Here is a 26441-nt window from a genome sequence, read left to right on the forward strand (position 1 = left end):
CGAGTGCCGAGGCACTTTTGGCTATCAGCCCTCCAGCCCTCCGTGCGGATATCTTCCGGCTTCTTCCGATGACGATGGTCTCGAACCATCAACGCGCAAGCTTCCGACCGGAGCCTTCACCATTGTCGTAGCTGCTTCTGAAGACGATGGTCGACATTATCAATGTTTCCCATTCAACCACTTTCTCAACCTGCACGAAGCACATGCTCCGAAAAGTTCATCTTGTTTGCCGCCGCACCGCTACATATATTGCCAGGCAGCGGGATGAGTGGCTTTCAAGGTCAATGCATTGAATTGTATGCAGTCATTGATGCTGCCTAGAGGCACATTTGCGTTGGCAAGGGCGAGCAAGATCTTCCACGCTCCCTCGCCGGCGGGGCATGCCATGAGGCCGTTTGCGCCAAACGCATTAGAGGTTAAATCTCCATAGCTGGCGCCCAGATAGTGGACAAACGGGCACTGAATGCTGCCGTTGGGCATCAGTTGCGAATGGGCAACAGTGTAGCCGATCTCGCCGTCCGCAGTTGCCCAGAGCTGTTGTCCTCCGGGCACCAAGGTGTACTATGAGTTGTCAGCTGACTTTTCTTGACTGGATCGATGGTAAGTACCATGCTACAATTTGACAGCGCCGTATAGTTTCCCGGAGGACATTCTTCTTCTTCTTCTTCTTCTTCCTCGACACTCGATGGGCAATAAGTCGATGGCTCGATTCCCAGCCACAGCCTAGTGCCCGCGGCTTGCATCGGTAGTCTATCGATTGGGGTATCAGGGCTCGATACGAAGACGGTGAAAGCGCTGGAGTCAGGTCGCGGCGGCACTGGTGATGGTTGACTGGCTGAATCCCAGGTGTTGCTGGTCATGCGATATTCGGTGATGGTCAGTGTGTCGTTGATGCTCGCAGTGACCGTGAACACATGACTCGTATCTGACCGGGCTTGATCCTTTGCAGCAGCTTCATTGTGGACGAGTGCCCAAGTCAAGATCGCCACTAAAGCCTTGGTGAGGTTCATTGCGAATCGTGGGGGAAGGGAATCGTGCGTGTAATGAGTCTGGTTGGGATTTGGACGGGAAGTGAAAAGCTCTTCCCAGCATTGTGTCACGACCGCCTTCCCGAACTGCAACGAATGTATTATCCTTGTTTGAAGTGGAAGGATCTCAGGTCAGTGCTATCTCCGGGCCCTTCATTCGATTCAGTATTGTTGCGCTTGAGTTAAGCGGATCGTGCGGCTCGATAACATTCCCATATGGGTAGTAATGGCCGTAGATTGAATACAGTCTTCGGAGGTTCTCCTGCCATGCAATCCAGGCCAGCCCTTGAAGAAGACAGTCCGAGAGATCGTCCAGCTTAAGACTCGAGCTCGTCTTTGGGGTCTTCGGCGCTTTCTGACTCCCACTTTGGGTGGGCAGAAACTTCGATGCAGTCCCTTGTGCTTGACTGGAGAATTGAAGATGTCGGGTTTTGTACTTCTCGCCTCTCAGCATGTTTTTCACCGCATCGATCTTGTACTGCTTCATCGAGGAGCTGGTGGGTTTGAAATCACTCCAGAAGCCGCGCTCTTCGATTTGGGAAATCCAATATCTGTTGACTGCTGTCGGCAATACAGGTTCCACAGCACTGCTGTGTACGCCCTGTGATTTCAGGGCTTGCAGCGTTGCGTACAGCATGAACTCAAACATGCCAACGCGCAAAGCCCACTCCTGAACCGACGGTCCTCCACCAGTCCTGAATCTCTGGCGCTCAATCAGGATATGCGTCGGGCGATGCTTCTCCAGTATGCGACTTACAAAAGCGTAGGTACGCTCCGCATATGTTGCTGGATCGAATGACTCCTTCGCGGACGGAATCAATTCTTCCTCATCATCGCCTTCTTTCCGTTGTTTACGTCTTCCCGCCTTAGCTTTCGCTACAGGGACGTCCTTCTCGTTGACCTCATGCACGACTCCCTTCGATACATCCATTCGCTCCCAAGCGATGACCTCAACATTGGAATACTTCTTTTGTCCTGGTGTATCCAGCCTATCCAGCCTCGTTCGTAAATGGCAATATGCAAGATTACGGATTCCCATGTCAATGCTCACAATGCTGAGATCACGGCCAACAACCGCATTTGAGCTCGTCTCCAGGACACCCTCCAGGGCATCGTGAAGGCCCTGACACAACACTGCTTTAGTACCAGAACACGGCGTCCCACAAAAGATAGCGATCCGTCGTAAATCCTCGTTCACGACTCGTTGTCTGAGCCAGTATGGAGAAATTTTATTATCCGTTGCTCTAGTGATGCTTGCATCCCCGGCTTTGAGCTGGCATGCAGTTGTATGAAATGCTCGGAGCAGTTGTGCAGCCCTCATCGATCAGTGTCCTCGTACATTCATCTATCTGAGATGAAGTCGGTCACGTCTCGGACGCGTCAGGAGGACGCGAGACCTCAAAGCCGAAGATCAGCCGATGCGGGGAGAAAAGTTGCGGGCCTCCAACACGACGAAAACTTACAGCCTAGAACCCAGCGTTTATTCAACGACCACATCACGTACCTCTTTTCGAAGAAATAGTCAGCATGCGTAAATATCCCAACATCATCATCACCGGCACTCCCGGCGTCGGTAAGACGACCACCGTCACCGAATTGCTCTCCGTCGCTGCTGCGTCCACTCCAGCTCTCCCGCTCAAGCATCTGTCAATCAACGACCTGGTCAAATCTCGTTCTTGCCACGAAGGATACGACGAGGACCTACAAACCTACATTGTCGATGACGACAAGCTCATGGACGAAGTTGAGAAAGAGATATCCGACGGCGCAGGTGATGGCGGGTGGGTCATCGACTGGCACTCGACAGAGGGTTTCGCAGTGCGCTGGGTGGATCTGGTGGTAGTATTGAGATGCGAAGAGACGGATGTGCTGTTTGATAGGTTGTCAAAGAGGGGCTATAAGGAGGAGAAGGTGCAGGAGAATATGGATGCAGAGATCTTTGGCGTCGTGGGTGAAGAAGCCAAGGACGCGTGGGACGAAGGCCAGGTCGTGGAGCTGAAGAGCGTCAAGGCAGAAGATGTTGAGGAGAACGCTGAGAGAGTATGTGCGTGGGTGAAGCAGTGGCTGAAGGATCGCGACGCAGAGGGCGAAAAGGAGGTGAATGGCTCGGGATGAGACTGTCTACGGTGCTGATGGTTCTATTCTATGCCACGGATCAGACTCTTGCACAGACTCCCGTGGCCATCTGCCGATCGATAATATGTCTGCATCGATCCTGGAGGCGCCCTCAAAGCGGTCGATGCAGGGGTCGCCGTGTCACGCCAGTCCTTCACGACTGAAACCATATTGACTCGACTTGCTCGAGGTATGCTGAACGACACCAGCCAGGACGATGCCACCCCGGACTTCAAAGTGTACTCCGGCACGTTGCCCCAAGTCACAGCGTCTCCACCTCCTCACCAGCCAACCACTTCTTCAATTTCGCAAGCGCCTTCCCGCGGTGTGAGATCTCATTCTGCAAATCGACGCATCAGCGACAGGCTCAACCTACCTCAACATACGGAAGACTACTCCCTTTACCCGCCGCCTGCGCCAATCCACGCGCCGTGAGGATCTCGAGCTGCAGCACTTCAGCTTCGCTTTGACATGTCCATAAAGTCTTTGTACCTCGCAGCCAATTGACTTGCTCTTGGGAGGGGAATTTATTGAGAACAGGGGATGGAACTCACCTTCCGCGCCTTGTCCATCTCGGCATATGTCTCGCCTTCATACTCAAACACGGCATCCCAACCGAACGTTGGTGGGCCCCGCGCATCTACAATCTTGCCTTCGGTGCGGTCCTGGAAGAGGATGGGGTCTTGCCCTGGCCCACCACAGTATGCAAATGTGCAAACAGCGTAGGCTGTTTTGTCCGGGTATGCCACGAGAAGGTTGTTCAAGCCGGTGTGTCCGAGGGCGGCCAGGAAGTATTTGCTACAACAGACGTCAGATAAAATGGTCTGGATACTGGAAGCAGAACCGCTAGATGGCGAGAACCGTGACCGCAGAAGCCGGGGATGGCGGTTGTGAACGTACATATAGGGTCCAGGCAGGCCTTTGAGGGCCTTGAACTCGAGCGCCGTATCTTCTGTTAGCACGGGACCTCCGACCTGTAGAATACACACGTTAGCACGATCGCTTATCTTCCGCGCTCTCTCTCTTTTTCACACCATCACCCGTGCTGCATCAAACACCCATATCGACGCCATCTCCCCTCTCCTATCGTCCTAGATCCTCACACACGCCCCTCCTTATTACCTTCCCACCTCCCCCACCCCCAACATCCCAACCCCTTCGCTCACTCAGCGAACACAGTAGTAGAGAAGAACTCACACTCTCAGCCGCTCTCCGACACTTATCCCTCGCAATCTCCTCGATCGAGCCCTGAATCTCATCCAGGCCCGGCACGTCCTTACTCTGCAGGTCCACGCCACCCGTTCCGCCCTCGTTGGCCAGGATGGCGCGCACCTCCGCGAGCTTGTTGGCGTTGCCCGTGATGAAGTTGAGGGTTGTGGGTCGCGCTACGGGATTTGGGGGCGTCATCGTTGGCGGCGGTACCGGGGAAAGTGAGTCTGTGTGGATAAAAGTGTGTGGTGTCGGGGGCGTTGGGGACGGAAATGAGCGGGGGGATACACAATTGTGAAGAAGGGGGATGGAAAAATGGGAGAAGGCGTGGCGAGTCCAGAGAGTTGGTTGGGTGAGGCCTTGTTGAAGGTGAGTCGTACTGTAGGTGAGCCAAGAAGCAAATATATTACGACGGTGTATTGAGCACTGAAGATGTAATTTTGCAAGTGGGATGTTTGGGGTCGGCGGTGAAGTGCGAGCGAGGCTTGTGTATTCGAAGAGATACTGCAGATCCAGGGAGCAAACTTCACTGTTACTGTTGTGAAGAGACCAATCTGTGTCTGAACGCAGAATCGGCAACAAAGATCTGAAGGCTTACTAGTCACGGGTGGTATTCACCACCGTACTCGGTTTAACTATTCTGACACCTCATCACACCAGAACTTCATTGGTCAAGGTCACTTCTCCCCGCTGCCTTGCTAGAATAGCTTCGGGTCTTCCAAAAAGACAAGCTCGAAGCGGTCGTACTTCTGTAGCTCGTACCGGCTCACGCGGTATCCAGCCATGACTGGTAGAAACGCCTTCAACTTCTCAAACGGCATCGCCTCATCCCTCACCTTCCTCACCTCTTCCGTCGCTGGCCGAGCCGAGTCGAAGACGACCAATTCGGTGAGGTGCTCCGATGCCATCTGCACCACCCCAGGCACGACGAGCTTGCGCTCTTTCCACGTCTCGAAGCCCACCACCACGGTGCTATGCCCACTATACTGGAAGTAGACGGGCGGCTTGCCCAGCATATTTTCCCCGATTGCCGGTTCACGCATGAAGTATCGCTCCAACCGCTCCATCACTTGATCGCATGCCATCTTCTCCTTGTTCGACTGAATGCACATGACATAGCAGTGTACATTGAGCGTCTTCAAGCAGGTCTCGGCCTCGGAGGTACCAATGTATTTGCGTGTGCCTCGAATACCCCCCGTCTGCAGGAGGGCTTTGCTGTTGATGCCAGCTCTCCAGCCTTCTTCGATGATGTCCTGAATTTCCAGAATGTTCGGGAGATGCGTGGCGTAGCGATGATGTTTCGGTGCCGTAGAGCAACCACGCAGGTAAGACAGTAATGAGCTGATGCTGTGATAGCCGCAGAAGCCTGAGAGCGACGCTCGCTTATGGAAGTGATTGGTGGCAGGGTGACAGTAGCCGAAACTGACAGTGTCAAGATGCGAACCTCGACATGCGGGATGCTGCGTACCTTGTGACATTTGGATCAACGCTTGATAGGGCTTGTAGGACAGGAATCGTATTGTATGACTCGTTCTTCATCATGAGAATAGACATCTTTGGCTCGGATCCGTACTGAATGGTATTTAGAAACCCCCGCTGGTCGACGATGAGCCTCTTCTGCCAGTGCGGCATCTGCTTTTCAAAAGCATGAGGACCAAGCACGTCGCGCTGCCATAATCAGTAGACTGCCCATCAAGAGATCAGGATTCACGTACGCCCAAACGCCTGGTATCGTTTTCCACGTCGGTGGTCATGTTTTCACGAGGATTGTAAGGCTTGACTCCGCCACTCTGACCGGATTCAACCTCTAGATCGAGCCATCGCGACGTCCTCACTTTGCACGACAGGAATGCCAAGAAGAAATAGAAGCAGTTGCTCCTGCCTCAAGCAAATGAGACGGTGTTCAAATTCGAGTGCATGAGTGCTTCACAACTTATGCCGGTGCTGGCTCGGATGCATGCAACCCATCTTCAGCCCTGGCTCTGGCCATCACCCTGAGGGATATTCATGCAGTCAAGAACCTACCTGGACGCTGCGACCGTGCTAAGGTGCTGGATCTTGGGGCATTTACCATAGATATCATGGCGGAGTGGTGGGGGAAGCATTTGCGCTGTTCAATGTACTTGACCTGAATCATGAGTGCTGGAAACTTGGACCCCAGTTTCAGTTTCTTGTCTGATCATTAGTACTATACAACTTGCTGCTTGAAGAAAGAGATTGACAAGGAGTGTATCTGCTAAGTGTCATTATGAAGAAGATGCCATGCCGACTCTAAGCCCTTCGAGACCGCAGCCCATACTTTTACTACTATAGGTATGCTAAGCGATGCTATGGTGTCATCTCAGGTGTGAGCCAATCGGTAAAAACCTCGCCCCTAGGCAAGGCTGTCAGCACCGAAAATCTGGAGGCGCCCCAGGCCTCACACCGCCTTGTAAAAAGAATTCTGCCAGAGGGGCTGATGGTGGCAGAGTCACAATTAGAATAAGGGCTGACGGCAGCTCAGGTCTGACTTTCCTTTCCTCAGTATACAATTGTCAAATTATGCGAGCGTCGCCTTCAAGACACGTTCCTGTTTACTCATTATTAGTCGTTCGTTCGTCATGACCTCGACACCCCTCACCAATGGTCGCTGCACGCCATCTACACCACAAACGTCTGTGCCGACATCGGGTACCAATGTCCTTAAGTTTGGAGGTAAGCCACTCCTTTGAATGCGCTCGATCGACGCTGACCTAAGTAGGGACCAGTGTCGGCAAGTTCCCCCAGGCCATAGTCAACGTTGTCAAGCAGTCGTTGCTTGACGGCGATGTCGCGATCGTGTGCTCCGCACGGTCGAGCAGTACCAAGGCTGCGGGCACCACCAACAGACTACTACGAGCAGCCTCCGAGGCCGAACACCACCGAGATTATACGCAACTAATAGAAGCCGTCCGGGTCGATCACATCGAAAGCGCGAATGCCTCATTGCGCGACCTCGAGATCCGCTCACGACTGATACAAGAGATTGAAGAAGAATGCGACCATGTTTTACGCATACTAGAAGCTGCCCAGACACTCGGCGAGACAAGCCCACGGTCGAGAGACAAAGTCATGAGTGTTGGAGAGAAGCTCAGTTGTCGGTATATGACTGCTATGCTGCAAGATTCCGGTCTATCGGCCGAGTACGTTGATCTAGCGGACGTTGTCGATTTCAAGGTCTCCCAAAGTCTTGACCAAGACTTCTACGATAACATCGCCATACGGCTAGCGAGGCGGCTGGAGTCCATGGCTGGGAAGGTGCCGGTCATTACAGGTTACTTTGGTGCTATTCCCCGAGGTCTGCTTATGACGGTTGGTAGAGGCTATACCGATCTGTGCGCGGCGCTCGTCGCGGTGGGAATCCAAGCCAAGGAACTGCAAATCTGGAAGGAGGTGGATGGTATTTTCACAGCGGACCCGCGGAAAGTGCCTACTGCCCAACTCATTCCACAGATCACCCCCGCAGAAGCAGCGGAGTTGACATTTTACGGCTCCGAGGTGATCCATCCATCTACCATGGACCAGGTCATCCGAGCAAGAATACCAATTCGGATCAAAAACGTCATGAATCCCAGGGGAGGCGGCACTATCATCTATCCCGATGCGCCGACACGGCTAGGTATCGACTCGCCGAATTACCCGCCGAGCTTGTTCCGTTCTCGAAGTTCCAGCGGACAGTCCCATAAGATCGGGCCCAAGAGACCAACGGCTGTCACACTGAAACACAAGATCCTGGTCTTGAACATTCACTCGAATAAAAGGGCTCTATCTCATGGGTTCTTTGCGGGAATATTCTCAACCTTGGACAAGTGGAGGCTGTCAGTAGATGTCATCTCCACTAGCGAAGTTAACATCTCACTGGCCCTGCACTCGGAAGCACCGCTGTATACCGGAGGCGGTGACAACGAGTACGAGATTGTGGATCAGGATCTGCGTGGGGCCATCGAAGAGTTACGTCAATTTGGCGCCGTCGACATTGTGCCTGACATGGCCATCGTCAGCCTGGTGGGCAAGCAGATGAAGAACATGATGGGCATTGCAGGCAAGATGTTTGCTACACTAGGCGAGCACAACATCAACATTGAGATGATATCTCAAGGTACGACGACCAGCAAACCGTGAAACACACCGGCTAACGTGCATATGCAGGCGCCAGCGAAATCAATATATCGTGCGTGATCGAAGAGCGAGACGCCAACCGAGCACTGAACACGCTACACACGAATCTTTTTACCTTTTTGGATCCATAGACTCAGCTATTCTGGCATATTTAGCAGGGCGCACCGGATCAGCACTGTACATATGCGTTGGAGATTGGGAGCCCAGACCGGCAGCAGTGCCCCGACCAGTTGGAATAGAGGTTGGGCCGTACATGGGAAATGAGGGGCTTCTCATCAATGGCCATTCCGCATATGCGAAAAAAGTATGGGAACCGGCAGAGCTGTGAGGCGGAGCCTGACCGTTGACGCGACGCAAGGGGGAGGCGATCAGGCAATCATCCGGTGCAATGTCAAGCGAAGCATCGGGGTTTTTCTGATGCAGTGCGCGCAAAGAGCCCGGCTGTCGAAAGAGCAGAGATTAGACGTCGAGGTGAGACAGGCCAGGATGTGCATGTGCATGTGCATGTGCATGTGCCAGTGCCAGCATCAAGTGCCGTTGAGAGCAGGATGGGCAACAGCACGGTCGCGCTGAGGGCCTGAGGCCACGGCTAGATTCGTGCCTCCAACAGGTACTCCGCAGGCAAATCTTTTGGCCCAGGTGGCTCCCAGAAGCGACGCTTGGCCTAGGCGCAGCAAATAGGCGCTGAGCCACGCTCCATTTTCGTGATTTAGCGTGATTCTCAGCCGAGTGCCCCCAGCCAATCCACCTGCGAAGTGGGCGGTAGGCCTGTCAGGACGTCGAGAATCGTCATGCTCCAGAGTTAACGCGTTGGTTCGCGATTCCCCTCGTCGGCCTCATCCTCGTCCTCATCCCACTTGCACAGGCTGTAAAATCTCGCACAAATCCTGGCGCACATCTCGAACCTCTATCGCGACCATCTTCACACATCCCGCACATCAACTCGACCGATCTTCCTTCCATCTCCTCTTCTCTCGAATCTTCCGACCAACCTGGACTGCTATCTCTCCACCACCATTTTTCCTCCTCCGTCCAACGTGCCTTCCCCAAATTACACGGACATTCCGCGTCCGAGCGCTACCCTCCTTGAACATTCCGAGTCTTCGCCACAGGCCGCCTCTTAAGTCACCCACAGCGAGTACGGGCGTCTTTGTCAGAGCATTGATACCATCATCATTGTCTAGGCCGCAGCGATCGCAGTCTGGACGAGCACTGGCGCCGGTCCACCCTCCCTGATATCGCTGCCATCCCTTTATGGACCGCACTCGCCTACCTTAACACGCGCAATATCCTCTGGTTCGGGCTCACGACTGCCCCCCTAACTTCCTAGTCACTGCTGATCATGACCGGCCTGCGTCGCCAGGCGCCCCCGCCGCCTTTTCAGATATATCAGGATCAGGATCAAGATCCTCAGTCCCAGGATGCCGAATATCACAACTCTCAAACGTCACCGCCTTATCAGCAGGCGCAGAGACCCCGGCCACAGCTTCAGCCATCGGCCATCCCTCGTCAGTCTCCTCTTGGCTCGACACACCCGCACAATGTCGCTTTCAACCCCCAACCTTACCATCAAGGCCATTCCATGTCCCCGCAGAAAGTGCATCAATTCCACCAACCTATGACGGCTTACAATAACTTGACGTTTGTTGATCTACCAGCGCCTCAGCCTATGGCAAGCTTTGACGAATCGCCCACAAAGCGCCACGTCCCGGAATCGGCACCATATGTCGCACCTCAGCCAAACCAGGGGATGCATGTCTTCAGCGCGAGCTTTGATTCTTTCGACCAAGAGAATTATCCGGCCACGGCGGCCAACGACAATGCCGACTTCCCCTCCCCGTCGTACAATCGCCGCAACATCCTGAAGCGATCTCAGTCCGATCTCGTGCATGTCGACGACCGTGCCATCAAACGTCAGCGAGTAGAGGAAGAGACTCAGGTTCCGATTCCCGCCCCCAGTGACATGCCCGTCCTCGAGGATGACGGAAACAAGCCACCCTACAGCTATGCTCAAATGATCGGCATGGGTATTTTGAGAGCACCTCAACGTCGGCTGACCTTGGCTCAGATCTATGAATGGATCTCAACCACCTTCTCCTTCTACCGAGAAGACCCTAAGGCGGGCTGGCACAACTCTATCAGGCACAATCTTTCCTTGAACAAGGCTTTCACCAAAGTCGACCGTCCAAAGGGGGATGCTGGCAAGGGCTGCTACTGGGTCATTGTTGAAGGCATGGAGGGCCAGTTTCTCAAAGACAAAGGTCGCAAAGGCAACAACAGCCACAACAATAATATGGCCAACATGACCGTCCACGCGAGCGTCATGTGTCCCGAGCCCCAATCACTCTCTCAGCCACCCCCCTCACTGGAGCCGCTGGCGCCCAGCCCATTCATCCAAGAAACGTTTCCCGTGCAGCCACGACCTCACACGGCTCCTCCATTACCGGATCTGTCTTCAGATGCCACTGTGCCTGCTTCAGACCCGGCTCTGCACGAGGATGTGGTCTCTGGCGCGATCGATTCGACCAACCTCCCCTTGCCAGAATCTTCGCCCCCTCAAGCGATGAACTCCTCACCTCCAGTTGCGGCCAATGCCCATCGTCGCACCGGCTCATCCCCCAGCGCTCATCGCCACCAGCCTCCGGCCATAAGCCACAAGCGCAACGCGGCTACCATGGACGACAGCGGCTACTTCTCGTCACTGCCATCGTCAGCCATGCGACCGAAGCAGTCACAAGCTTTCTTGACCTCTGAGGCGGATGGCGAGCCGGCCAGAAAGAAGCGGAAGGCTGGTCGAGCGGAAGCCGAAATCGAGCGGATGCGATACTCGTCTGTGGACCCAACGCCCTTTCACTTCCGGACTACGGCTGCCAACGGTACCCTCGATCCGACTGCATCTTCGCCACCACCGCGCTCGAGTCCTGTACATCAGCCTGCTACACCACTGATCACCTTCAAGAAGCCTGCCAGGCCCGTCCCTGACTCTGTCTCTCCCAACGCACAACTTGCACAACACCGCCATGATATGCAGACATTCCTTGGCGTTCCCTCGACTCCCGACCTTTTCTTCCATAGCTACGGTCTGTCATGTCCAGATACCACTTCGCCTAGCAGAATGGTTGCAACACCTAGTGCCGGCATTGGTAGCGAGTTCCATATCTTTGATGATAACCTGTTCGCTACTCCCATCATGACGCCAGGCTATGGACGTAGCCCCCTGAAGTCGGCCAAGCGCTCCGCCCCAGGACGCGACTTGGCTAAGACAGGCACCGCATCTAGCACTCGGCTCAGAGAGATGCTCGCGCAGGCCGACCAAAACCGACTCAATGTTGCCAGAGACGGATCAACGAACAATATGATCAGTCCGTTCAAACCGAGCCCATTTCTGAGACAAACCTCTGCCGCTGCATTCAATGGCAGCCCACTGAAGTGCGTGACAGCTTTCACGGCCGGCGGCAGCGAAAACGAGTTCCAAGAACTCATGACCTTTCCTGACGACCTGTCCGATGAGATTGACACAAGTCCCATCGATCTGCTCAACGGATTTGAACCAATCGGTCTTGACATTGTCAATCCCCGGGCTGTGTCCAAGAGACCTGGTATAGGTGGCCGAAGCTTCACCAGCAGATTCTGAGGGAGGCAACCCCGATGACCACTCCACTTGAGACTGGACTAGCCATGTAGCTTTGGCTTCTTGTTTATCAACTTTTCTGCACATGCCTTTATGATTCGCCATGACTTCGACGATGCTTTAACTTAATATGACCTCACAAAGAAAGAAGAAAGGAAGAAACGACATATTTGTTTTGGGTCTGGCACCGGCGTCGGTGCCAAACTTTGGACATTGGCTGGCTGGACAATCCCAGGTTAGGGACTTGAGGATGGGTACTGGATATTCTTTCTGGTTGTTGCACAATACGATTACTCTATGGATAGGCCTTTCTTGCTTTGGGTGAGGGAGGCTCCCCCAATCGGCATAAAGATACCTGGTACTTGACGAATATGGGCAAGCAAGCACACCCTGGACATGGACAATGGACAATGGACAATGAACATGAATATCGCCGGCGCGCGACATTAAGCAGTAGTCCTGGGCTAGTGTGGCTAGGAAAGGGGTTTCCATATCACTGTTAGACAACACCCAATGCACAATGTTATTGCAAATTGATTCATGTCCTCTTCCTCGTCCTCCTCTTCCTCGTCCTCCTCTTCCTCGTCCTCCTCTTCCTCGTCCTCCTCTTCTTGTCCTTGTTCTTCTCCTCCTTGTTCTTCTCTTCGCATTCTGGTGCTACGGAGGGAAAAGCTTCCTGAGTCACTCGCCCCGATCCATGCATGTGCGGGCTCACAAAATGCGAGAGAGAGAGAGAGAGCATCTAAGAGAAAGGGAGGCTGGTTGGTTGGTTGGTGGGATCTCCAGAGGCCTTTTCGATTTACTGTACGCCTCGAGGCCATTACAAGTTTCATACTATGACTACTTATCCGCGGATCTCATTAGGTCAGGCAGGCATGCATGCATGCGCTTGATTGATCGCCCACGCTTTCGTGGTCTGGTGTCTATTAGGTACCTAAGCATCTCACACGCAACACCACACACGACATAAGCACCTCTTGCTATGACTTTTGTACAATCGCAGGACTTCGTAGTCAGAGGCGTAGTCAAGGCTTGTTGTGCACCAACCACTAGGAATCAACAATGCTTTTCCCCATTAACCTCTTCATGTCTGCTGTAATCTGGATGCATATCCTCCACGACCCAGAATAGGAGACCGGTCTAGCCAAACCCTATGAATCATGTACAATACTAAAAGAAAAAAAAAGTCGTCGCTAGAGGTTTGCGCCGTCGCTTATCGGATGCAATATTCATGGTGTCATCCAGAACAGAATATGCCAATGCTGTAATGTGAGTACTGCCCAGACCAGGCACCACCGGGCTTCAGGTCTGCTTAGAGACCAGCTTCCTTCAGGCTTCGCTCGATGCCCTTCTTGCGGACAGGGTCCAGCACCACCAGACCACGCTCTTTAAGAACTGACTCCAAAGTCTCGACCACGCGGTAGAAGCTGCTGGCCGCGCCTTTCTCCTGAGTGAACTTGATTACACTCAAATTGGCCTTTCGGCCGTGCTCAAGGACACAGTAGAGGAAAGCGTGGAAAGTCACTGGCTTGATGTGCAGGTCTACCATGAGCGTTAGCATGCGACCATCAGATTGAGTTCGGAAAACTTACAGTTGCAGGCATCAACCCGCCCTCGCACCATGTCGCCATCAGCACGTCTCTCACACACAACGTCGCGAAGGCCGTATTTGCGCCAGTCTTTGAGGACACGAACAATGTCTTTACTGGCACGACCTTTGCTGACCTGAAGGCATATGATTCGAGTCGCAGGCTTGATGCGGAAGAACTTGGCAAGCCAATTCTGGCTAATCTCAATCGGAGCATGCGCCGCGGCTGCGGTGGCAGCGTCGACGCTGGTGTGAGGTCTGAAGCTGCGCCGTGAGGTCCTACCTCCGACAAGCTCTTCATTGTTCCCGTTGGCGTTGAGATCCTCTGATGCATCATCCACGATCTCGTGGTCGGTGTGAATCGGAATGTCGGCCTGCTTGGCTTTCGCTGACTTCCCAAACATCTTTTGAAACCACTTTCTCTTCTGGCTGATCAATTGTTGGCGCTCTGGGGTGTCGACCGCCAAGGCTTTATTGTTTGAAGCATCAAGCGCCCCAGAGGCCATCGGCTCTTGTCCCGACTGATCCAAGGTCTTCTCTGGGGAGTAGCCGTCGCCAGTATAACGAGAGCTCTCGTCCATGTTACGCTTGTTCAGCCACGACCACTTGCGTGAAAGTGAGGTGGTTGATGCTTTCTTCTTCGGCGAGGAAGGTGGGTCTTCTTGGATAGTGGCGAGGACCATGTTGCTGTTGTAAAGTCGCGAATCATAGCCCTGACGGTCCTGTTGGGTAAGGGCAGGGTCCACGCGGCCGTCTCGCATAGAGTTGATAGGCGTCGCCTTGTTCTTCCGCACATTGACTGGGGATAACCTGCTCCCTTGGGGTGACGAAGCTGGTACAAGCCTCACAGTCGCGTCGTGAGGTTTGGGATTCTTGCCAAAAGGATCAGAAGCCGCGCGAGGAGCATCTTCGCGGAGACGCTTAAGATCCTCCATGGTGCTTCTCGGCAGTGGCATGCTCGATGTACGCCGATCGGCAGCAGCGTTCGCAGCCGCCTGTCCTTTCTGTCGCTTCAGCTCTTCATTGATGAGCACATCAATGGGAGCAAGCATCTTTTTCAGATCTACATCGTCATGCCCACTGAACATGTCAATCACTTTCTGGCGCTTCTCCTGTAGTTCTCTCAAAGCTGGAGTCTCTGGCAGAGGTCTATCGCGAAGGTAGCTTGAAAGACGTCCATCTTGAGTTCCGACAGAAGTGGGTGGTGTGTCAGCGGTAGCATAATGACTTGCAGCGCTGGTTGAAGAAATGGAGGATCGATTGAAAGCCTCTTCGCAAATCTTTCCAAGCTCCTGACTGACTTTGCGGGTATCATCTCGCCAACTCTGAGTCAGAGCTGGGCCCTTTTTAATTTGCATGTCCGATGCAGGTCTGCGGGGACGGGTGGCCGCTGGCGGAGTGGGCAGGCTGGGGTTGCTGTATGTGGTGCTAATCATGGACTCTGAGCCACGTGTACGGGGACGATCCATGGACACATCAGCGCTAGAGCCTATTGGCTCCGGACCAGTCGAGCGTGCTTTGGGAGCATGTGTAGGACCTGGGGCTTGTCGCTGCCGAGGGAAGCTCACTCGACGCTTGTAGCTCACGGATTTTCTCATACGGCCCACTCGCTTGGAACTTGCCACGGAGCTCTTCGAAGTAATGGTAGAGTAGGAGGTTCGCCTCGTTTGGATCGGCCGCTCAGGCTCCTCAGCCACATCTACATGAGACATCTCGTTTTGAACACGATTCAGAGCGGGGTGGCGGATACCGCCTTGAATGCTGCCAGCGCGCGCATCTCTCCGAATCACGACGGTGGGCGTATTCTTGGGACTCTCGACAATTGGGGTCTTGGACGATCTGTAAGGGTCGTACGTGCTCTGAGTGGCCTTGCTCGCCGAGATTGCCGGGTTCTTGTAATAAGTGTCACGCTTGGCTCCAGTGTCGCTGATGATGGAGAATTGGGATGGTCGTCGTGTATGACCGAGTCCATTGGCCGCAGATTTGCGCTTGGGACTCTTTGGCTGCGGTCTGGTAATGTGATGATAGTCACTGGCAGAGTACTGCAACGGATCACCATCGTAGTTTTCCAGTTGCTCGTCTCGGAATTTTATCAAAGCGTGATAGAACATTTTCTCGTGATTGTTTTCGTCATTGATGAGTCGCTCCATTAGTGTTTCGGGTGTTTCACTGTGCCAAAGCGTCTGTAGGCTGCGCAAGATGTCCAGGTCGATGTCATCGATATCCTCAACACGTTGGGTAACTTGGTCCTCCGTGAATGCGGCAGCAGGGCCGGGCAAGTTGACTCCTGGATTGAGGGAGGCATGGTACCGCTCATACTTGCGCAGCAGAGGGTGCGCCCAAATGTCATCCATGCAGATGCGACGCTCTGGGTGCTTCTGAAGAATGCGTTGAACGAGATCGGAAGCCTCGACGCTCAAATTTGGCGGCAAGAAGTAGTCGCCCTTTCTGACCAATCTCAGAGTAGTGGTCAGATCTCCGCCGTCAAAAGGTAGGAAGCCATTGAGCATTGCAAACAAGATGATGCCGCAGCTCCAGATATCGGCTTTGTCTCCACGGTATTGGAGGCCCTGAATGATCTCAGGCGCGGCGTAGTGTGGGCTACCACATGAAGTCGTGAGCCATTTGCCCGTTGGCTGTAGTGCTGCCATGCCAAAGTCAGCTAATTTTACATTGCGGTCTTTATCGAGCAGGATGTTCTCCGGCTTCAAGTCCCGGTGGCAGATGTTGAAGCGATGACAGTATGACAAGCCGGAGATAATCTGGCGGAACAGTCTAACAGCCTCTGGTTCGGGCAAAGCACCGGTGCTGGAGACATAGTCGAAGAGCTCCCCTCCTTCAACATACTCCAGAATGAGGTAAAGCTCTCCACGATTCTCCCAAATGTCATAGAGGTTGATGACGTTCGGGTGCTCGATGAGTTTCATGATGACGACCTCTCGCTCGATACCGAAAGGCATGGTCCGGGTACCCAACTTGTTGACAGGATTCGCGGTATCGCTGTCGATTCTGGCCATGCTGGCGCTCTGGACCATGGCTGCTGACTTCTTGGACACGATCTTGACAGCAACGACTTCCGCTGTTATACTATGACGAGCGAGGCGAACTCTGCCGGTAGCGCCTTTGCCGAGTGTCTTTCCCAGATGCCATGGACCCACATGCGTCTTTCTCTTGCCCTTGTTAGTGTAAACGACTTTGCGTTCCGATTCGGCGGGAACATCGTTTGGAGGATCAGGATTGTTCGCCGGACCGCCAGCCGTACGCTTCTCACGGGCAGATAGATTGCCTTCGGATTGCAGAGACTCGTGGTGGGGCATGCGTGGCGACGGAGTGTTCGGCACAGCAGCAGGTTTGGTAGGCGTGGGTTGAGGCGTGGCACGAGGCTGGCGTTCGCCCAGCGGTCGACGCCTCGGTGAGGAGCGCTCCGCTCCGGTCGATTTCTCCATGACAGGCGTAGATAGTCGCTGGTCCTATGGAAAGGAGAGGCGAGCTAGACCGCGAATTGAAGATCCGGAGCACGTGAGGATCGAAGGCAGATCGGTTGCATGACACCGCGCAGACCGGCTTCGTGGCGAGGCCCAAAAGATGGTGCAAACAGTATTCGGCAATAGGGAAGGATCAGAAAGGTTCGCAAAGATGCTTGCTGATGATGACTTCAAGATACCCGAGGACCCGTGTGCGACCAGAGGTCGATGGCTGCCGGGATCGATGCTCTGCTAGTGACGAGACACACTCGACAACACCTGTGTGTTCAAGTCACAGTGCGGTGTTTTTGTTGCTCCGCACAGCAGCCACAGCAACGTCCAAGGCAGCTTTGCCGATGAGTTCTCTCAGAGGACTTTCACCGCTGCTAAAGCAATACTGTAGACGGACATCAGTAAGATGTCATCCTGAGCTGGCCCGCATGACACCCACCTTTTCAGCCACTAGGGCCTAATCTGGTGATTTGTTGTTGTGGTCAATGCTATGTTAGGATGATGTGAATTCCTGGCCCACTTCGAGAACAATGCACAAAGGTGAGGAATGTGAGAAATTGAGCGCTGGCATACAACCCACCCAGAGTCCAAAAATCGATCCATCCAGGAGCGGACCTTCAAAAGAGCGACTTGAGCCAGACAGACGGCCGAGGTGAGGACAGATACAACCAAGTCCCTGGAGCTGAATGAGATGGGTCGTGGTTGCCTTTCGCTCTTCGTCGTCACCACCGCCACCTACCTGATGAGGAAGACGTGTCGCCGACAGGAAGCTGCGCAGAAGCTCATCTAGGCGCGCTCGATACGGCACGCCCTGTACTGCGAGTTTGCTGCTGATGTTGAAGTCACTGTCTGGTACATCGTCGACGTCCTAGCGGAGCGGTGTCGGGCCCTACCAGAGAGACCATTTTGGCACTAGACCAGACGACTCGTCCCGACGTTCCAGTATGAGATGAGACCAAATCGTGTGCTATGCTTGGGATGGGTCTCATCTGAGAAATTAAGCCATGAACCCAGCAGCAAGAAGTGTGCAGACGAAGAGGGTGGGTTAGGGGAATGCTGGCGGGTCCGCAAGGGGTCTTGGTGCTGGCACGGGCTACTACGTTCACAACGCCCCAAGAAACGGCGACCGATTGAGTCTCCGCGGTGATGCAATCTGAACTGCTTTGAGTGAACTACGACGGATTCACAAATGGCTTGTGCACGGGCATAAAGATACAAGTACTACTGTGTACTCCGTAGATATCTCTGGTCTCGGTCTAGGCTAAGACTGTCGCGCCCCAAGCCCCAAGCCCCAAGCTCGGCTTACCCCACGGCCCCAAGCAGACTGCGTTGCCGCACTCAATCGGATGGCCTAAAGCGCTCGGTGCCGATGTCAAACGTCACCATATCAGCACGTTGCGTGATGGTGAGGGGCTAAACTGCGAAGAGATGATGCGAATACTTGCAGTTCGGAGACGCGTGGCAGGCTCCAGCGTTTCTCTGGATAGACTGCTCTCATCCTTCCACTCATCTTCTTCCTTCCCTCACGACTGATCTGTGTTCAGTTGCGAGAAAGGCTCCGATAACGATGAAGTCCATCTCTGTACTCGGCCTCGCGGCCGCAGCCTCTGCCTTTATCATTCCTGATCAGGAGACGCTCAAGTCCCTGACAGTCGAGCCAGAACACGATTCCCATCCTTTCTGGGATAATATCCCCTGTGCAGAGCGAATCTGGGAAGATCTTGAGACCAAGTTCGATCAGGCCACCGACGCAGCCAAGCAGTACTATGATGAGGCTGTCGACTTCACCTACGACACTGCTGTGGAATACGGCGAGAAGTTTGAACATGCCTTCGCTGGCCAGTCATGGCTTGATTCTGCTCAAGACGATGTCGATGTTTTCGATAAACCGCCCCATGATGGCCCGCCGCATCACGGCCCACCCCGCCATCGTCGTCCTCACCACCCTCCTCACCACGGTCCTCCCAATCAGACGGTATATGAATTGATCTCAAAGAGCAAGTACACAACCAAACTGGCCAAGGCTATCGACGAGTTCCCAGATCTGGTCAAACTGTTGAACGGCACCACTGCCAACTTCACTGTCTTTGCTCCCACCGACCATGCTTTTGAGAAGATCCCCAAGCACGCTCCTAAGCCGCCCAAGGAGTTCCTCAAGAAGCTACTCACCTACCATGTTTCCCCCGAGTTCTATCCGGCTGGCAGAGTTCTGTCGTCTCGCACTATTCCCACTGCCCTCGAGGCCGAGGGCATTGGTGGCAACCCGCAGCGTCTAGCCACCGAGATCAGCTTCCGTGGTCTGACTGTCAACTTTTACTCCAGGATTGTCGCCATCGACATTTTTGGAACCAACGGTGTTATCCATGGCATCGACAGTATCCTTCTGCCTCCGCCCAAGGTTGTCACCATCATTGAAGCTCTTCCTGGCGAGTTTAGCACTCTTGATCTTGCTCTCACTAAGACTGGACTACTGGAAAAGTTCAACGACACTTCTCTGCATGAGGGTGGAACTCTTTTTGCACCCTCCAATGGAGCTTTCCAGCGTCTTGGCCCCCGGATCAACGCCTTCCTGTTCAGTAGTTATGGACTCAAGTATCTCAAGGCCTTGATCAAGTATCACAGCGTGCCCGACATTACTCTCTACAGCGACGCCATTTACAAGGCCAAAAAGGAAGATAGTCCTCGTCATGGACCACCCAAAGGCTTCTTCCACATCGACTTGCCCACAGCTCTCAAGGACAAGTCTCTCAGTGTGGACATTGCCCGGTACGGCCGTCTCATCACCATCAAGATCAACGGTTTCTCGCGAGTTGCTGTTCCTGATGGTATCGCCTACGATGGAGTGATTCACGTTCTGCCCAATGTTCTCATTCCTCCCAAGACTCCTGGTGGCGCTGGCGTTGCTGACGATGACATGGAGCTCGAGGAGTTCAAGGCGAGGATGGCACCTCTTCTAGACAACTCCGACCTGGATGAGAACGACCTGGAACTGTAAATTATCCATCAAGATTGCATCGAGTGCATAATATTGTCAGATTCGTGTCAGATTCATGCCACGACGAGGCAGTTATACCCATGACAGGGTAATATTTGAACGACCATATTTTGCGAGACGAAAAGTCCATAGAGAGGGGTGACCCAATGGGCTGTTATATGGAAATTCTGTACAGTCTACTACATTCTTTGTGCAAAGTCGATGCCACTGGAGCCTTTGATCCTACTCTTTGGTTGTCTTGACCTTTTGTGACTGATGCTCCCCATCGACCCGGACCCTCGCTCCTGCCTGACGCCATCCATACGGTCAACGAGCCCTCATTGGCTGTAATAAAGGATCTGATAAGATTTCGCTCCTGGTCTAGTCCGCATTGAGACACCAAACGCTGCAGCCAATCATCAGACGTCTATCATAGAGGGCGTACGAAGTATTACTACCTTCGAGCACGTTGGTAGCCGCGGGGTTTAAAGACATGGCTTTACCTGTACCTCGCACTGCTGTCTTCAAGCTATTGCACTCTCGCTGACTCACGACTTTGTCCTCCCAGCACCGCCCATAACATAGCGGCAGCCAGAACCACGATGTCTCTGCCGCAGCACTCCCCACAAGATGCTCTAACAGAGAAATCACATGCACAGATCGTCGCCGATGACATGTTTCTGGTCGCCTTTGAAGCAACAAGTGACTCTAGCAATCCCAAGGACTGGCCTCTTCTCCGGAAATGGGCCGTCACCTCTGTCCTCTCCGTCACCGGCTTCAATAGAATCATGGTATCAACCATCATGGCACCAGCTCTGCCATACATGTCTCGGGAACTGCAGATGGACTCGGTCGAGTCCCTGATGGCCCTTTCCGTGTACCTCCTTGCGACGGCTGTTGGACCGCTCTTGATAGGACCGGCCAGTGAACTGTATGGTCGTGCCCCGATTCTGCACTCCACAAATGTCTGGTTCTTCATCTGGAACCTGGTCTGCGGCTTCGCCCACAACAAGGCAACACTCATTGCATCTCGTCTCCTCGCCGGCCTTGGTGCCAGCGCCATCTACTCTTTGGGCAACGGCGTACTGGGAGATGTCTGGCCACCACATCAACGAGGACGGTCTATGGGCATCTACCAGCTCATCCCATTGCTCGGTGCGGCGGTAGGGCCGATCCTCGGCGGCTTCATCGTGGCCCATACGACCTGGCGGTGGATTTTCTGGTCAACGTCGGCACTGCAGGCTGTCGCCATCGCCTTCTCGTTTCTCGTCTTTCGCGAGACATACGCGCCCACTATCCTTGAGGCGAAAGCATCCCAACTGCGCAAGTCAACGGGCGACGATCGCTACCACACTCAGACCTCTTGGGCGACCGCAGGCGTCCCATTCAGTTCCGTCGTGCTCGACAGTCTCTCACGGCCGTTGCGACTCCTTCTGTTCCATCCCGTCATTCAAATACAAACACTACTGTCGGGCTGGAACTACGGGCTGCTTTACCTCGTCCTTGCAACATACTCGTCACTCTGGACCGGGCACTATCATCAGTCAGTCTCCAGCTCCGGCCTGCACTATCTTGCCATGTGCCTTGGCGAGATCTTCGGCGCACAGATTGGAGGGTTTTTGATGGATCGCCTGTACCGGTATCTTGCCTCGAAACACGCCCCCGCAGAACCGAAAGCAGAATTTCATATCCCTCTGATGACCCCAGCATACATCATGGCTGCGTCCGGCCTCCTCATTTACGGCTGGACGGCGCACTACTTGCGTCCCTGGCCCGTAGTCGACATCGGCGCTTTCCTCCTGACTTTTGGCATGACAGTCAGTGGGCAGGTCATCAATTCGTATGTTATCGATTCGTACCCAGACCACGTTGCCAGTGCCTCAGCAGCAGCACAGCTTGTTCGGAGTCTCACAGCTTTTGGCTTCCCGCTGTTTGGGCCAGCCATGTTCGGTGGCTTGGGTTACGGTTGGTCGAATACGCTGCTTGCAAGCATATCTTTAGTACTGGGACTGCCATCTACGATGCTGCTCTGGCGGTGCGGAAGCAAGCTCAGGGAAAGGATTCTGGGTAGCTCGGGATAATGTTCCCACGCGCAGCAGAACAATACAAAAGTGTCTGACTACCTTAAGAACTGCCTTGAAATACCACGAAAGCCGTCATGTTCCATTCTTCTCGAGCTTGGACAAGCCCTTGCCAGCAACTATCTATATCCTTCCACCAACTTCAGACGAGAAAGCAGTTCGAGTGTCATGTCTGGCTGCTATTGTTTCTGTTCAATTCCTTCCCTCCTGCTCTGCCACATGAGTTTGTAGTCATGGTCAATGACATGGCTGATCCAATTGCAGAATTCAGGAACTCACTGTAACCGTCCGTCTCAATCAAACACCAACTTGAACCGGAAAATCTGCACAGGTATGAAGGCCCCAATTAAGTCATTCATAAGCGAAGGTTATGAAGTACGAAACTGAAAAATGAAGGTGGTTAATTCAACGTAAACAGTAAAGACAACGAAGAAGTGGTCCGCTTGAATGCTGTCGTTACGTCTATAAACACTCGACCAGAATCAGACTCTTGAACAGTCAGATGTTGTCTGAAAGAATTTGTGCGTCTAATATCAGAATCAAACTTGGTATCAGAGGTGGAGACAACATCACGCAAAACTCGATCCGACTTCTCCTCGTTGTATACCATGGTTCAAGCCAAGTTCGGAACTAAACGATCTGCTCATCGTTCTGTGTGGCTACCTCTAGAGCTCTCCGAGTCGTTCTTCGCGATGCTTTTGGATTCCTTTTCCATATGTCGTAGATTACTACGCTTTGGACTGGGTTGTCGTCTCGGCGAAGACAGTAAATCGGAAAGGGGTCCAAAGAAGTGTGAGCGGGGGCGTGCTGGTCCACAACTCCGAGCCCCTTGACTAGGTCGAGGCAATGCTGCTGGTGATCCAGTAGCTGGAGAAAGGTCCACAAGCATTAGTGGACGAACCAATGTCACTGAATCTTCTGTTGCAGTCTGCATTCGGACCAGTCCAGGATAAAGGCAGCAAAGAGGATAGTTGGGCCGGTCGTCCATCAGTACTTCGGTCCAAGTATCCATATCCCGCCATTGACACGCATCTGACGACCATTCCGAGCTTGTGTGCTCCGCTAACGTGACACGACGAACCTCGTACCGATATATCACACTTCGCATGTCTTGATGGAGTTTCATCGCAGAGTAGAAGATGTCTTTTCGAAGTGAGGATTCGTATTTCGTAAATGCGTTGCGGTCGTGAAAGCATTTTTTTATTTTGCCTTTGGAAGTGTCATAGATGGCCTTAAATTCTCGCGTTTGACGTTTCTCGAATTTCCTATCGCTCGTCAGAGCCTTGATAGCTTCCGATCTCCATCTTGCTCGGCTGAGACTCTGCATATCTAGCGTAACGCAATGATTAGGACAGAAGACTATATCAGTCGATGTTGCAGTTAGCCTACCATCTTCACGCGAGTCCCTGTCCATGGCAGTCGTCACCGCCGTAAGGACTTCCTTCTGTCTTTTGGAAAGCCCGTGTGGATACGGCGGACGAAACACCCACTCTTCAAGCTGCCTTTGAATTGCGAGAGAGAGGACAAGCTCCTCTTCTTTCTCATACTCACCGAGCGCCAAGGACTGCAAGCCCATCTTCTTCATAAGGGATCTTCTCGAGGAACTAATTCCTTGCCGCTCTGACAACACCGAAGTAACCTCGCTGTCAGCAACCACGTTTGCGATGAATGTATCGACTGCGCTGCAAATCGAAGAAAACCGTTGTTTCATGGAGAATTCAGATATTTGACCTGGGGGCTGCAGTAGCGAGAAGAGCTGCGCTTTGAGTCTTTCGTTCTCCTCGGCCATAGTCCTGTGTTGAGCCGTGTTCTCACCATCGCTTATGTTTGTCGCTCGGACTTCGTCGAAGTCCACGGGAAAAGACATGCTATTATAAAGTGTCAGCCTCGTACGGGACGTAGCTCATTTCACCGGACTTTGTTCAACAAGGCAATGGGCAAAAGGCGAACCGTGTGAGCAGATGAGAGGTTGATTACACGGCTGTCGACCTGAGATACCGAGAAAGATGCGTCACGTGGGCTCGACTGCAATGCAAGCCATGCTCCCCCCAAACTCTTTCACCACTTGCTAGCACAGAATGGCACCGAATCGGCCACGACCAATCAACCGCACCGCTTTCTGATGGGCCACGAGAGACAGCGCGGCTGCAGCAATGCCGGGAGCTCCTGGCAATAGCAAATGAATACCATGTGACATCGATGCACCTACATCGTCAGAGGCTCTACATGGTCCTATCTATTGGTTAGCTTGCAACCTTGCCAAGCTGGCACGAGTGCCGCGAGCTCCCCGCCTCACTCACGTCGCCTGGTCTGTGTGATCAGAACGAACATGTTCCTGATGGAGACTAGACTGATGTCGTGGAACACACCTTCGGTGATTTGTCCAATCTGATGACCGGTGTGTCGGTGCAGCTATGCCTTACAGGAAGGTACATATCTATAGGGTGACGTGGCAAAGCTCGACTCCAGACGGCCCAGCCTCACACATCTGACCTTCGAACGAACGGATAGCTCAAGCGATCAGGAACCGCACGCAAATTCCTTATTTGCACCGTTTCACTGACTCTTGTGGTGGTGCTTCACTAGAAGTTGGGTAGCAAGGCTGATACGATGAACGGGTCACAACCTGTCAAAATCTTGGTCGCTATAGACTTTGGTAAGCCTGAACCTCGAACGTGCTACTGATATTCACGTAAATCATAGGGACCACGTTTTCCGGCATAGCGTGGGCTCCCACGTGGCCTATCCACGAGGTATGACTTTTCTCCAGGCCGATTTGTGGAACAGTGAAATGATAGCGAACAGTCTAATCAGATCCTGATAGATCGCTGGCCCGGCGGCGGTGGCATAAGTGAGAAGGTGCCAACGTGGGCAGCATTGCCACGAGCTACATGCCGCTAATGCTGACCGATCTCAGAAAGTTGCAATATCGTTCCGCAAATATCGAGCGAGCGAACCCCGTGGCCTGGGGGTTCGCGGTGGACAGTACGGCTGACCACCAGTATGCCCTTTTCAAATTGGGTCTCGATCCGAACAAACATCGGGTAACGGGACTCGCACTGGAAGACACTCAGGACTTTCATCCCTCTTGGAGCCTGCGCGAGACTGAACAGCTAGTAGAAGCATACATCTCAAAATTGAAGAGTTGGATCGACACCTAGTTAAGTGACTCTACCACTGCTATGTATGCAACCAACCCGAGGGAGTACATTTTGACTTGTTCCGGCAATCTGGTCAGACCAAGCAAGAGACCTCACCAGGCGATGCGCCGCAAGGGCATTAGGAGTGACTCTTTTTTCAATACGCATGGTATCGGAGCCCGAAGCCGCGGCGCTCTTTGTACTCAGGCGGGAGTATAGCAGGAACGGCTGCAGCGTTGATGACATTCACGTTGTCTGTGATGCTGGAGGCGGGTGAGCATTGAGCAATATCCTGCATGCCGCAGGCCCCAGCCAACTGACACCTATGACAGAACCGTCGACTTGATCTCGTACAAGGTCGCTAGCGTTGAGCCAGAGCTGCGCCTGGTCGAGGCTAAGCAAGGGTCAGGACATCTGTGTGGATCCATGTTCCTCGATCGAATCTTTGAGAGGCACTTCCGGGATCGTTTCGAAAACAATCCTGAGTTTAATGCAGACGCCGTATCTTACGCACTCAGAGAATGGATCGAGGTCAAGCAGACATTTGATGGCAGTCCAGACAGACCCAGGACGATACGTACAATCATCCGTTCGGACCCACGTGGAATAGCGCGCAATGTGTACCGTTTGCCGGTCAATACACTCAAGAGACTTTTCCGCCCCGTGGTTTCGGAGGTCGTTAGACTTGTGCAAGATCAAATTAGGGACACCCCGGGCCGCGTCAAATCAGTAATCCTCGTAGGAGGTTTGGGCGAAAATCCTTATCTCCAGCAATACCTTAGGGCTCACATTGAGCCTGAGGTCAACATTCCGGAGAACAGGTACGTGCCAGTGTTCAATGACTCTGATCCGTACGCAGCTGATGGTCTCGGTAGTTGGTCAGCCGTGGTAAGAGGGGCTCTGATCAAGGGACTTGTGGAGGCACAGTCGCTAGTGCCAACCGTCATATTCGACGAAAGACGAGCGCGCAGGCACTATGGAACGACTGCCTGGGTACCATTCGATGCCAGTCAACACGATGAAGCACCAGGTCGAGCGTAGGGCCTCAGATGCTGATGACGT

At 53.3% G+C, this 26441-nt stretch overlaps 11 protein-coding genes across 11 annotated transcripts; 6 read left to right on the forward strand and 5 right to left on the reverse strand.

Moving 5' to 3' along the window:
- Window positions 1–240: 240 nt before the first annotated feature.
- On the reverse strand, window positions 241–1010 carry HMPREF1541_04760 (uncharacterized protein; the record flags this gene model as incomplete). The annotated part of the gene is made up of 2 exons (XM_008719104.1): window positions 241–561; window positions 609–1010. 2 exons carry the CDS (start codon window positions 1008–1010, stop codon window positions 241–243), a joined length of 723 nt encoding a protein of 240 aa, XP_008717326.1.
- Window positions 1011–1155: 145 nt separating this feature from the next.
- Window positions 1156–2067, reverse strand: HMPREF1541_04761 (uncharacterized protein; the record flags this gene model as incomplete). Its single annotated transcript, XM_008719105.1, has 1 exon — window positions 1156–2067. The coding sequence occupies one exon, from the start codon at window positions 2065–2067 to the stop codon at window positions 1156–1158; it is 912 nt and encodes a 303-aa protein (XP_008717327.1).
- Window positions 2068–2555: 488 nt separating this feature from the next.
- Window positions 2556–3143, forward strand: HMPREF1541_04762 (uncharacterized protein; the record flags this gene model as incomplete). Its single annotated transcript, XM_008719106.1, has 1 exon — window positions 2556–3143. The coding sequence occupies one exon, from the start codon at window positions 2556–2558 to the stop codon at window positions 3141–3143; it is 588 nt and encodes a 195-aa protein (XP_008717328.1).
- A 262-nt stretch (window positions 3144–3405) lies between these two features.
- HMPREF1541_04763 (RdgB/HAM1 family non-canonical purine NTP pyrophosphatase) lies at window positions 3406–4550 on the reverse strand (the record flags this gene model as incomplete). Its single annotated transcript, XM_008719107.1, has 4 exons — window positions 3406–3483; window positions 3698–3941; window positions 4044–4117; window positions 4341–4550. The coding sequence occupies 4 exons, from the start codon at window positions 4548–4550 to the stop codon at window positions 3406–3408; spliced, it is 606 nt and encodes a 201-aa protein (XP_008717329.1).
- A 500-nt stretch (window positions 4551–5050) lies between these two features.
- On the reverse strand, window positions 5051–6106 carry HMPREF1541_04764 (uncharacterized protein; the record flags this gene model as incomplete). Its single annotated transcript, XM_008719108.1, has 3 exons — window positions 5051–5774; window positions 5821–6020; window positions 6068–6106. 3 exons carry the CDS (start codon window positions 6104–6106, stop codon window positions 5051–5053), a joined length of 963 nt encoding a protein of 320 aa, XP_008717330.1.
- An 846-nt stretch (window positions 6107–6952) lies between these two features.
- On the forward strand, window positions 6953–8620 carry HMPREF1541_04765 (uncharacterized protein; the record flags this gene model as incomplete). Its single annotated transcript, XM_008719109.1, has 3 exons — window positions 6953–7046; window positions 7093–8469; window positions 8520–8620. 3 exons carry the CDS (start codon window positions 6953–6955, stop codon window positions 8618–8620), a joined length of 1572 nt encoding a protein of 523 aa, XP_008717331.1.
- Window positions 8621–9831: 1211 nt separating this feature from the next.
- HMPREF1541_04766 (uncharacterized protein) lies at window positions 9832–12123 on the forward strand (the record flags this gene model as incomplete). Its single annotated transcript, XM_008719110.1, has 1 exon — window positions 9832–12123. One exon carries the CDS (start codon window positions 9832–9834, stop codon window positions 12121–12123), a length of 2292 nt encoding a protein of 763 aa, XP_008717332.1.
- A 1309-nt stretch (window positions 12124–13432) lies between these two features.
- On the reverse strand, window positions 13433–17154 carry HMPREF1541_04767 (uncharacterized protein; the record flags this gene model as incomplete). Its single annotated transcript, XM_008719111.1, has 2 exons — window positions 13433–13662; window positions 13713–17154. The coding sequence occupies 2 exons, from the start codon at window positions 17152–17154 to the stop codon at window positions 13433–13435; spliced, it is 3672 nt and encodes a 1223-aa protein (XP_008717333.1).
- Window positions 17155–18751: 1597 nt separating this feature from the next.
- On the forward strand, window positions 18752–20179 carry HMPREF1541_04768 (uncharacterized protein; the record flags this gene model as incomplete). The annotated part of the gene is made up of 1 exon (XM_008719112.1): window positions 18752–20179. The coding sequence occupies one exon, from the start codon at window positions 18752–18754 to the stop codon at window positions 20177–20179; it is 1428 nt and encodes a 475-aa protein (XP_008717334.1).
- A 581-nt stretch (window positions 20180–20760) lies between these two features.
- On the forward strand, window positions 20761–22239 carry HMPREF1541_04769 (uncharacterized protein; the record flags this gene model as incomplete). Its single annotated transcript, XM_008719113.1, has 1 exon — window positions 20761–22239. The coding sequence occupies one exon, from the start codon at window positions 20761–20763 to the stop codon at window positions 22237–22239; it is 1479 nt and encodes a 492-aa protein (XP_008717335.1).
- Window positions 22240–25545: 3306 nt separating this feature from the next.
- HMPREF1541_04770 (uncharacterized protein) lies at window positions 25546–26420 on the forward strand (the record flags this gene model as incomplete). The annotated part of the gene is made up of 2 exons (XM_008719114.1): window positions 25546–25652; window positions 25712–26420. The coding sequence occupies 2 exons, from the start codon at window positions 25546–25548 to the stop codon at window positions 26418–26420; spliced, it is 816 nt and encodes a 271-aa protein (XP_008717336.1).
- Window positions 26421–26441: the final 21 nt, after the last annotated feature.

Source organism: Cyphellophora europaea, assembly GCF_000365145.1.
Source record: "Cyphellophora europaea CBS 101466 unplaced genomic scaffold supercont1.4, whole genome shotgun sequence".
In the NCBI taxonomy this organism is placed as follows: domain Eukaryota; kingdom Fungi; phylum Ascomycota; class Eurotiomycetes; order Chaetothyriales; family Cyphellophoraceae; genus Cyphellophora; species Cyphellophora europaea.